This window comes from Trichechus manatus, unplaced genomic scaffold (genome assembly GCF_000243295.1).
Source record: "Trichechus manatus latirostris isolate Lorelei unplaced genomic scaffold, TriManLat1.0 scaffold00049, whole genome shotgun sequence".
Classification (NCBI taxonomy): Eukaryota; Metazoa; Chordata; class Mammalia; order Sirenia; family Trichechidae; genus Trichechus; species Trichechus manatus.
Window position 1 is genome coordinate 1,072,467 of NW_004443985.1, and position 11,699 is coordinate 1,084,165.

Sequence of the window (11,699 nt, forward strand, 5' to 3'; positions counted from 1 at the left end):
GTCTGTTAGATGGTGGATACCTCAGTGAGCCTTGGTGCCTGTCTGTTAGATGGTGGATACCTCAGTGAGCCTTACGCGCCTGTGTTGCCGGATGTTGCTTAGTGTGTGTTCACAGACACTCGTGCACTCAGGACATGGACATTTGTAGATGGCGCCGAGGGCTCAAGTGCTCAGTCCTGTACTTGGCGGGGGGGAGGGTGCTCTGAGCTGGGAATAGGCCGACCTGCTTTCTAGCCTCCTCTGTTGTTCACTGACTTCTGGGGGAGCCTGGCCAAGTGTCTCCTTTTCGACCTGCCTCAGTGTGCCCACGAGTGAGATGGGGTGATGGCACGAATTCCCAGGTAGACTGGAGATTAGGAGAGCTAGGGCTTTCCACGGGCTCCTTCTCAGGGAAAAGGAGGTGCATGTGCCTCGTTCTGCACACGGCCCTCTCCTCCACCCCTTCCTGGGGTCTTCCAGCCATGTGTCTGCAGCAGTAACAGCAATGCACCTAGGCACTTACTGTGGGCCACGGCACGGTTTTCATCCTTTAAATGTATTATTTCTTTAATCTTGTTAGCAGCTCTCCAAGTCGGTACTACCTAGCCCACTTTTAATTATGGGGAAGCTGAGGCTGAGAGAGGTTAAGTGATGTGCCCACAGCCACACAGCTAGCAATTGGTGGAGCCAGGAGTGGAACCCAGGGCTGAACCAGGTCAGGTGCTGCCCTCTGCAGGCAGGTGTGGACCTGGGGAGGCAGGGGAGTTGAGGATAGGGTGGCTGAGTCCCTGGCCTGTGGACAGAAGACAAGGCACCCCCTCCCCAGCAGCCAGGCCAATAGCTTGTGATTCTCCCCAGGACGTGGAGCCGTCTTCGCCTGCTGCCCTTGCTGGTCTGCGCCCCTACACGGACTATGTGGTGGGATCCGACCAGATCCTCCAGGAGGTGAGGAGCCTGGCGTGCCCGCCCCAGCCCCCTGGATGGGGCATGGCGGGATGAATGGCGTCCACGAGAAGCTCCTTCGTTGAGGCCTCCAGCCCTGGCGCTGAGACAAGGCTCAGGTTCTGTGTTTCTCATAGTCAGAGGATTTCTTCACGCTCATCGAGTCCCATGAGGGGAAGCCCTTGAAGCTGATGGTTTATAACTCAGAGTTGGACTTCTGCCGGGAGGTGACTGTAACTCCCAACGCAGCCTGGGGTGGAGAAGGCAGGTACTTCTGGGCAAGGGGAGTGGGCCTAACCAGTGGGCGTGGACCCCCCGAGTCCCACGCAGCGGAGGTGGAGGGCTGGGACCAGGACCCCGGGGACTTGAGGCTGGCCATTGGTCCAGGGGGCACCCTTTCCAACCCCTCACTGCTGATACTGGATGGAGGTGGCAGAGGTAGGGAGGACTGTGGGAGGGACGGCCCTTGGATTAGGTGGTTCTGGCCTCCTGCAGTCTAGGGTGTGGTATTGGCTATGGATATCTACACCGGATCCCAACCCAGTCCCCCAGCCGCCACAAGAAGCCACCTGGTTCCCTGCCACCTGGACCCAAGCCCCAGGACCCTCCTGACCCTCCTGCCCCTCCTGGACCGGAGAGGGGCTCCAGCCAGGGTGATTACATGGAGGTGTGTGCCGCGTCTGCCAGCTGTGGGGAGGGGGAACCTCGCGTGGGTAAAGGGGCTCCAGCCGGGGTGACTGCATGGAGGTGTGTGCCGCGTCTGCCAGCTGTGGGGAGGGGGAGTCTCGTGTGGGTAGAGGGGCTCCAGCCGGGAAGAGAAGACTGTGGAAGCTGCTCCTCTAGAGCCTCCAGGCAGCGCTCAGCAGAGGCCTGTCTGTGGGACCTCAGGAGGCCGCCTCTGCTTCTAGGACCCCGTGGGAGCAGGTGGGCCCTGCCTGGGACTGTGAAGCCCACGTTTGGCTCCCCTGCCTGTTGGGCCTGTGGGTGAGGGTGAAGGCAGCGTGCTAGTTGTCCTCCTGGTTTCCTGAGTAGGAAGCTGAGGTTCAGGGATGGCAGAGCCTTGTTTGCTGCCTCGTGCTGAGTCTGGTAAAGCTGAGCCCAGCCGGGCTGGGTGGCCCTACCTTCGTGGCTGTTGCACAGGTCCCCCGAGAGCACCTCTGCGCACCGGGCTGGTGCCTTGGTGCTGAGCCGGGGCACGGGAGGACTGCTCTACAGGCACGGCTGGATCCTGGGTCACGGATGGGGCCCGGGCAGCAGAGGGAACGTGTTAGGGCCAGGTGGGCACCTGGGGCTTCTCAGAGTGAGAAGTGCAGGCTGCTGTGGCCTGTGTCACTCACCTGGAGAGGAGGGGCTGGTCACCAAGGCCGTTTCCTTCCTGCAGGGAGAGCAGTGCTCATGGGGTGGGGGTGGCTGCATAACCCCGCTCTGGACCCTGTCCTGACTGCCCCTGCCTCCTCCCTCTTCTTTCTGCTCCACCAGGCCCTGCTGCAGGCACCTGGCTCCTCCCTGGAGGCACAGCTCCCCACGCCTGCAAGTCCCAGCCAGGGTGCTCCAGACCTCGAGGGACCCCCACGTTCCATGGAGACGCCTCTCCAGCCTCCACCTCCACTGCAGCGAGTCATGGACCCAGGTACGGGGCAGGCCTGGTGCTGAGGTAGGCGTGGTGCTGACAGGGATCCGGGCTGGACTTGGGCAGGCCTGGTGCTGACGTGGGCCCGGGCTGGACGTGGGCCGCAGGACCAGAACCTTCCTCAGGACCCACTGACCCTTTTCTGTACCCACTGAGATCCTGGCAGATGGTGCGGTCCAGCATACATGTGGAAGAGAGGTGGCCCACTTCAGTCTCATGGCAGGTTGGGGACACAGCAGGGTCAGGGCCCACGCCACTGTGCTACTCTGTGATGCCCCACCCCAGGCCCTTTTCTCTTACAAACAGGCAGCGGGGAACCTCCCTGGGGCTGTAGGGATGTCAGCTGGCTGAGGAGATTAATCTCACCCACCACAGGGCAGGTGGGCCGGGGGCGGCCAGCAGTCAGGGCTTTAGCTGCGCCCCCTCCTGCAGGCTTCCTAGACGCGTCGGGCATCTCCCTTTTGGACAGCAGCAGCGCCAGCCTCTGGCCCGGCCGACCCTCTCCCACGGGGCTGACCTCCACCACTACCTCAGTCTCGGGGCCCGAGGATGTCTGCTCCAGCAGTGGGTCTCAGGAGCGGGGCGGTGAGTGGTTGGCACCTTCTGAAGCCCTCTGGGAAGGACCCCAGCTTGCTGGGAAGGAGGCTGCCCTGGGTTCTCACTGGGGTGAGAGGTTGGCTTTTGGGGTGGATGCAGCTGGACTGTGCAGTCTGTGTGCCCCACCAACCAACGCGGTCAAAGCCTTGGGGGGGGGGGGGAGTCAGGTGGGGCGGGGTGGGGGTGGCGTTCAGCCCCAGCCTCCTGTTTCAGGTGAGGCCTTGGTGTGGTGGGGTGGGGTGGGAGTCAGGTGGGGCGGGGGGGGGGCGGCGTTCAGCCCCAGCTTCTGTTTCAGGTGAGGCCACCTGGTCCGGGTCCGAGTTTGAGGACTCCTTCCTGGATGGCCCAGGCGGCCAGGCCCAGCTGGACCACCTGCCTCGGCTGAGTCTTCCCGACAGCCTCACCTCTGCAGCTTCACCAGAAGATGGACTGTCTGCGGAGCTGCTGGAAGCCCAGGCTGAGGAGGAGCTGGCAAGCACAGAGAACCCCGATTTCGGGATGGAGACTGAGGGGGCAGCTAGCCAGGCCCAGATTTCTGCCCCAGAATAATAGCCTGAGCTGGGACAGGCCCCCTGGGTGTTCCTGGGGCCCACACAAATGATGTGCAGGTTCTTGCTGCTGGGGGCGGGGGCTTCTGTGTCCACTCAGACCCTGCCCCTGGTCTCCAGATGACCCCCGCATTTGTTCTGCCTGGTGGCCCTGGCTTTGGGGACTCGGGTGCTTGTTTGTGGGAGAGCTGGGAGCAGCACCCCAGATTAAAATGCGTCCTGCAGGAGCTGGCTAGGAGAGGAAAGATTCTTCGTGGCCTGGGCGGGCGCGGGGCCTGGGTGGTACAGATGGGAGGCCTGGGTGGGCGCGGGGCCTGGGTAGTACAGATGGGAGGCCTTGGGGGACGGCAGCTCTCGGCTGTGCGCCTCCAGGTCCACTGGCTGCCCCGGCAGCGGCAGGTCAGGTGTGAAGACGGGTGAGGGAGGCCAGGGGTTGGTGTGGAGTGTCGTCCTGGCTGGTGGAAGGAACCCCCGAGCCCCAGCCACTGACTGTACGCACTTCTCCACCACGTGTCCTCACCCTGGGCCACACTGTCACCACTGGCTCAGGCTGGCTGGTGTGTGCCGGTCGGGCAGGAGGCCTTCTTCTGGGGTGGGGGTGGGGCTGGAAGTCTTGGCTCTTCAGCAGAGACCCACCTGTGCCTGGACCCTGAGGTTTCCTCTTCCCAGGCCTACCCGCCACAGACCTGTGCCCCCAGGGGCGACTGTCAGCTCCCGACCTCAGTGGTCTCCCCTAAACCGCAGAGGCAGCAACCCCACCCCAGAAACGAATAAAGCTGCAGACTCTTCCACGTCCGCCTGCCTGGGTCTCCTCCCGCACAGCCCACCCCATGGGGCAGCTGGGGGCCTGGACAAGAACCCAAGGTGCAGAGGGCCTTCTGTTCTTTCTCATAGGATCGGGGAGGCCACTTCCCCTGCCCCACTCCCAGATGTCCGTGGAGGCCTTGCAGGGCCCAGCTGGGTCTGCTCTGTGCCCACCTGTGTCCAGGGATGGCCCCTCACCTTCCCACACGCCCTGCTAATTCTGAGTGGCCTGTGGCCTCGTCTTCTAGCCTCTGCCCACTTGGAAGTCCCACCTTTACACCCTGATGTGTGACATCAGCACTTACGGGAACTCGGGAGCTCTGTCAGGTCTGCGGGCCAAGGACTGTGTGCAGCGCACACTGGTGAGCACAGACCAGCCACCTGGAGGGCCCCAAGTCAGCAAACACCTCAAGCCAAGCTCCATGACTGCATTCACGGTGAGCCCCGTCAAGCCTACAAGAGCAGCCGATAAGCCTGCAGAACAGTGAGCCCTGTGTCCCAGGCCAGTGCTGGAGCCCAGGGCCCAGGGTCTGCCTGCAGGAATCCAGGAAGCAGAGCGGAAATGCCACCGGACTGTTCTGGGCCAGCTTCCCTCACTGTGTTGCCCTCACCCAAGGGTTCTGGTTCTTCCTCTTTCCCTCCCCCACCCCAACACAAAGTACGAGATAAGGTGGGTGTCAGTGCTCGTTATTTCCAGGGTGAATGCGAAACCAGGTTTCTTACTCTCTCTCTAATCTGCTATGAAGGAAACTGACAAGTGCAAAAATGTGTACTATGTAATATTTTAACTAAAGCCTTTATTCTATACAACTGTGAAATACAGATTTTTACCCTTCTGGCATTGCAGACTGTCGGATTTTCTGGAAAATGATTACTGGTTTGACTGGAAGAAGAAAACTACAACCATGCTGGGGGGTGAGATGGATGACAGGGCGGGCGGGCCCCCCGAGGCACGGCGGGCGGGTTCCCAGCACAACTCACTTGGCCCTCCACCTCGGGGGCCCCGCGCACAAACAGTGAGGGCTGGTAAGGGAGTTACCATAGTTATGTTGTTTGTTTTTTCTGCCATTAATTCCTAACTATTGCTAAAAAATGTGCACCCAAAGTGCACTGTTGTATCCAAGAGATACATAGAAAGGACTTTTAAAAAAAGAAGCCAAGTTGCTCTCTGTGGAAGGGGTAAAGGCCGTTTCAGCTCACTAGGAACGTGGCCATGTCTCTGCTCACTTCTCTCTCCAGCGTACAGGAGGCAATGCCTGCCTGCTTCCCGGAGAAAGCTGGCCAGCAGTGAGGGAACCCTGCCCCTGCAGCTGTGCGGGTCAGAAGGTCTTAAATGGGAACACCTGGGCCCAGGCCCACCAGCTGCCCCCTTCCCGGCTGCTCCCCAGCCCTGGCTGTGGGGACAGGCCACACAGTGGGGAGGAGCTGGACCGGAATAACTGCCCTCTGAAGGCACTTGTGCTTCTGGCTTCTCACAGGAGCCTGTTCTCCACGGCGGGTGGGGGGACAGCGGGGACGGCTCATCTCCTCCAAATACAGATGACCTGGGGGAGGAGCCGAGGTACTTTTTCTGCCAAAAGTTGAAGTGTTTATCCCCAATAAGTTATATTCTGCACAAGATCCAAATGACTATGAAAGCCTTCAACGGTTAGAAAGTACAGTGGAAAGAAGACTTGGATACAGGAACAACGACCAAAACCTGTGTATAAAACAAGTACGTACACTTCCAGAATGCGAGGATCAGATCAGGTCACCAGGACATCTCTGCACCCTGACACCGTACTTTTTAGGGAGCATTCAAATGAAATTAAAATTTCGTCATTGTCCTAAGTTCTGACGGTATCAGGCTGCTTACCCAGAGCAAGAATGTGGGGTGTCAGTTGGCTCTGCCCACACAGAAAGCTGGACACAGTGCAGGAGGACAGGTCAGCTGCGCTTCCCAGGGGCTCCCACGGCCCAGCGCCTCGTGCGGCTGCGGCACTGCCGGGCCCGGGCAGGACGTCCTCCGGCCCGGCAGTCAATGTGCTGTGATCCAGTACCTGAATTTCAACAGCTCTTCCTACAATAACACATCTGAGACGCAGTATTAAAAACAAGCCCAATGTCAATCATTTACTACGAAATGGGCTGGCGCTCCATCTCCAATTCTGCAGCAGCAAGTCCCCATTAAAATAACTGTCTGTAAAAGGTGATAATGACTGGATTTTTGATTTTTTTATGACAAACTTGGAAAAGGCCTTCATAGGTACTGCATGAATGGAATGGAGTGAGAAGAGCTACAGAATGTGTGGGCTGAAGTACATCTGAAACACAGGGACGGATGTGGCCTTTAACACGTGCTAGTGGACAAGGATATGGTCCTTGGAGACAAAAGAAGGAAGCAGTCTGCACTGGCCTGTTGCCACTTCTCTGTACACCTCACAATACAAAGGCACCCGGGGTCCTCTGCTCTGGTATCTGCCTCCCTGGGGACAGCGCGATCTACTTTGTATATTACATCTCAATTAGTCACTTCAATTGAAAGACAAGCCTGGTCCATACCGAATCGGCCGTTAGAAGTCTTGCTCCCGTGTGGGCGTTGGCTTCCTAGGACTACTCTTGGGGCCGTAGAGGAAGGTCAGTACATGAAAACCTAGGAGCATCTGCCCACCCTTCACGTTGACTTCTGACGGTAATGGAGGGTCAGGTCGCCACCACTCTTCCATATGAAGTGCTTCACGGTTCGAAGGTCCATGTTTGGATCTAAAACCTGAACAGCAGAACATACACTTTCAGAGTCTCTGAAACCTAAGACCTGTATCGCTCATTCAGGGCCTCTCCTCAGGTGACCCAGCCTGTCCCCTCCCCTACCGTCCCGCTCTTGCGACAGCTTCCACGTGAGCAGACGTGAGACGGCACGGGAACCACTGCGGCTGACGTGGCTGCAGAAACCGGCCATCGTTCAGCCGTCCCTCAGACAAACACCTGAGTGCACCGTCATTTCTCCCCTCACCGGCCCTCTGAATCTCACACTAACCAGCAGATGCTGCTCTGCAGATCCAGACCACGCAGCTCTCCTCAGGCTGAGGTGTTTGCGTGTCTGCGTGTGCACTTACGTCTCTGGAGATAGGAGCTATAGGGTGGGCTGAGGTGCCCTCCACAAGGGGCCCCACAGGTAGGTGCAAGAGACACAGGGCTCCTTAGAGCCTCTCTCAAGCGGAAGTCCCTCGGGCAACAGACTTGAGAACCAAAATCACACCACATTATGTAGCTATTTCTGAACACCAGCACTGAAAAGAAACGGGACTGTGGTCCTCAAATCCACTCACCTGGTCCTGGCACAAAAGTTCAATTTTCTCCTCTGCCAACACAGCAATATCCTCTTCTTTTTCCTGTTCTCCCGCTTTTTCATTATTAGAAGAGCTAGTGGTTTGAGACTCATTATCCAAGTTGATGATTTTCTCATAAACGTGTTCCATTACTTTCCGGACCTGGAGCATGTCACTAGCAGAGAGTCTGTCTCTGTAGGGTAAAGGCAGACTGACATCAGGGAACTCACTAGACAATGTTTCTTCATATTATTTCTCCTTGGTGTTAGCAACGTATAAAGATAAAACATACCCCAGAAACACGAACCAATAAATGGGTTTTAGTTCCCTTAAATACTTGTCCAGAGTGGGGGCAAACAAAACACCCTCTGAAACGCAGGAAACACGCCACTGGAGGAGGAGGCAGCCCCGGCACCCACCCAGGGTCCACCACTCTTGGTGCTCATTTCTCCCGGGTTCAGCCCTGCCATGCCTTTAACTAGCACCTGGGAGCAGACGGACTCCACAGTCTAGATCTCAAGTCTCAACCTCCTGCCTGAGCTCCAGACTCACAAACCCAGCAGCTGGCTGGCTATTTCCAGTTGGATGTACCACAGACACGCCAAACTCTACATGCCCAAAACTAGACTTGCTGACTTCTTCACCCTCAAGTCTACTCCTGTATCTCCAGTGTCAGTCAGTGACGGTCTATCCACACAGCTCAGGCTCAGACTCTGAAAGTCCTCTCCAGTCACTGAATCTAGCTGAAGTAATGCCTGAGACTTGCTCTAAGGTAATCCAGTGTGTGCGTGCGCGTGCACGCATGGGACGTGGTGGGGAGTGGGAGAGTAGGAAGAGGTACAGAGAAAGCAACCTTAGCCATGTGTTGACAATTACTGGAGCTGTTTGATGGGTCAATGGGGTTCATTATCCTATTTGTATATGTTTGGAAGTTTACATGACAAAAAAATTTTCAAAATTAGCCTTAATGATTTTACTTACTAGGAAATACCTATTGTTCAGCATCTCGGGTCTCCTTGCCTGGAGCCTCTCTCTCTGAGCCACATCCCACGTCTGCTCTACACGTTCTGGTGTGCAGTCACTGCATGATCTACAGCTTAGTGTGCACAGCCCGTGGCCGTGAAACCTCTGATCACCTTTCCTGACTTATTCCTGATGTACCCTCCCCCTGCCCCTCCAGCCTACGCGCCAGCTACATCGTCCTCACTGATTTTCAGGATCTTGTGCTCTCTCATTTTCACACCCTGATCAGACTCTCCCTGGGCCTGTAACACCTGTCTTCTGAAGCTCTACACAACCTTTCCACATCCAGCTCGAAGTCATTCCCCACAAGAAGCCCTTCTGGAAAGCTGCCGTCAAAAACTCCCTTTCCCATTCTCCACAGAGGTGGTCATACACAGTCCTAGGCTGCGGATTCCGGCAGGAGACAAGATCTAGATCTTACTGATTTCTAGACCACAGCAGGTACTTGGTACTTGGTTAAACTGTATGAACTTTCAATATCGCAGAATCAGTTTTAGATCTAGTACTTGCCTTTTTTGCTACAAAAGCAATCTAAGGAATAAATTCTCTCTGATAATCAGATTAAGGAACACCTGATACTACATCTACTTACTTTTTCAAGGTTTTTGCTCCCGAAGATGCATGAGGTTGGAGGTAGAAAGGAATTTTGTTGAATTTGGGCATATTCTTCTGAAATATTAGAAGTTAAAAAGGTAATAGTTCCCATTAGTTGATTAAAATAGTATCAATAGGAAAACATGCACAATAGTTTTTTACAATTAAATGTGAGTTTCTATGAAATAAACTATCAAATTAGAGAAAATTCATCAGAAAACTTTACATATCCTTTCTTACAAAACTAAATTTTAAAGACAAATTAAACGTAACGGCAGTGGCAATATGAAGAGCGTGGCTCTCCGGAACAGTACAAGGCATTAGAGGGAAACAAACTAATTCTTCAAGTAAGCCCATACAAACCAAAATTTCAATTCTGTATTAAAATACTGGGGATGATGCCTAAAGGCCCAAACAAAAAATGAAGCGTCTTGACAGAAACCCACGACATCCACCTTTGAGCAAAGCTACACACTCTACACTGGTGAGGCCCGTCATCCAGCTTCACAGGCCAATCCCGTCTTCCCCTTCCTCTCCCCTGACGTCAGAGTGAGGGCTAAGGTCTGAAGCGAGAGTGGACCCTTCAGCCAACCACCAAGCTGTCTACCATGACGTAAGCCACATGCTCAGGTGAAGGGTAAAGTTAACTGGCCATCTTCTCTCCGTGTACTAATCCCCTCCGAGACTCTATGTCATCCCGTCTGGATGCCTCCTCTCAGGAATAAGTCACAGCCTAAAGTCAGCAACGCCTCGCAGGTAAGTTTCACACTCAAAGGAAGTAGTGGTTTAAGGGGAGCTCGGACACAGAGAAGACCATAGAATATCCAATGGGTGTCACACTGGCTTCAAGTTCTTGGAGGCGTATCTGGGACAGAAAACACGTTTTCTGCAGGTTCTAGGGATTAAACCCCTTTCATATGGCTTTAGGAATACACAAAATAGGTCAATAGTACATGAGAGTCCAGAGACAGACCCCAGGAATACAGACATTCGTACACGATAAAGAGCATTTCAGTAGCAGAGAGAAGGATTATTCAATAAAGTGTGTGGAGACGCTGCTGCTCCATCTGGAAAAGTTAGAATCCCACCTCACACGAAATGAAAGAATAAATTCTAGTAAAGATCCAGACATAAAAAATTATCATAAAGGTACTACAGGAGAGTACAGGCAACTATTTTTGCTGTTTGGAGGGGAAATACCTATGCAAGACATGAAATTCAGAAGCTCTAAGGGATCAATCTAATTACATAAAAATTAAAACTTTTTGCCTGGCAAGACACCAGGAACAAAGTAAAAATTCAATTGCGAGACACAAATAGTAAGTCAAAGGGTTAATATTCAATCTAAACAAGTCCTACAAGTCAGTAAGAAAGACAAACAACCTAACAGAAAAGGAGCAAAAAACACAAGCAGGAAATTCGTACAAGAAGAAACACAAATGGCCAATATGAAAAGATGCTTAACCTCACTACGAATTAAAAAAAAACACACACTAAAACAATCACAGAATATCTGCCTATCTTGTAAAGATTAGAAAGTATCCAGCGTTGGTGAGGGTGAGGGGAAACGGGCAGTCGTACACTGCTGCTGGGTGCAAACTGCTATGGCCTTTGTGGAAGGCAATTTGGCAATATCTATCAAAATTGAAAATGTGCATACCCTTTGATCCAGCAATTCCACTTCTAGGAATTTATCCTAAAAAGTATACAAAGATATATGTACAAGGATGTTCACTGCAGCGTTATTTGTAACAGAAAACATTGGAAACAACCTAAATGCCCATAATAGGGAATTGGTTAAATAAATATGGCACATTTATACAACAGAATACTATGCAGTCATTAAAAAGGAATGATCCATATGTACAGACATGAAACGATGTCCAAGATATATTTTTAAGTTGAAAAAACAAGTTGCAGAATAGTATGTATGACTTTTTGTGCAAAATAGAATTAATTATACACATAAAAATGCACAAAAATAATATGTGCTTGTGTATGCGCAGAAAAAAGCATTGAAGGTTACACGCTAATCTATTACTAGTTGCGTCTGGGGAGAGGGATGGGGAGTGAACAGGAGAGAGGAGTGATTGGGGAAGGGACAGGGGCTTCACTTCATTCATTATTTTCTCTAGTAAGCATATATTATTTTTATAATTAAAAACCAATGAAGATATACGTAGATACGTAAACAACGATCCATACTTTTTCTGCAACTTTGGAACTGCAGGGAAGCAGGTGAGGATTCCGCCTGGCAGTCTAGTTTTAAGAGGT

At 53.4% G+C, this 11,699-nt stretch overlaps 2 protein-coding genes across 3 annotated transcripts in view; one reads left to right on the forward strand and one right to left on the reverse strand.

Annotated features, from left to right (window-relative positions):
• The window catches only part of GORASP1 (golgi reassembly stacking protein 1), an 11,224-nt gene extending 7,248 nt beyond the window's left edge, over positions 1–3,976 (forward strand). For both annotated transcript variants that reach the window (XM_004377388.2, XM_023732198.1), the window contains 6 exons: positions 838–924; positions 1,059–1,189; positions 1,417–1,588; positions 2,401–2,551; positions 2,984–3,136; positions 3,444–3,976. In XM_004377388.2, the coding sequence (XP_004377445.1) occupies positions 838–924; positions 1,059–1,189; positions 1,417–1,588; positions 2,401–2,551; positions 2,984–3,136; positions 3,444–3,697 (948 nt within the window). In that variant the 3' untranslated portion in view covers positions 3,698–3,976. The remainder of the gene's footprint in view (positions 1–837; positions 925–1,058; positions 1,190–1,416; positions 1,589–2,400; positions 2,552–2,983; positions 3,137–3,443) is intronic.
• A 1,301-nt stretch (positions 3,977–5,277) lies between these two features.
• Positions 5,278–11,699, reverse strand: part of WDR48 (WD repeat domain 48) — a 47,046-nt gene continuing 40,624 nt past the window's right edge. Inside the window, exons 16-19 of the mRNA XM_023732200.1 lie at positions 11,086–11,121; positions 9,424–9,500; positions 7,809–8,001; positions 5,278–7,249 (exon numbers count right to left, since the gene is read on the reverse strand). Coding sequence (XP_023587968.1) covers positions 7,154–7,249; positions 7,809–8,001; positions 9,424–9,500; positions 11,086–11,121 — 402 coding nt within the window. The 3' untranslated portion in view covers positions 5,278–7,153. The remainder of the gene's footprint in view (positions 7,250–7,808; positions 8,002–9,423; positions 9,501–11,085; positions 11,122–11,699) is intronic.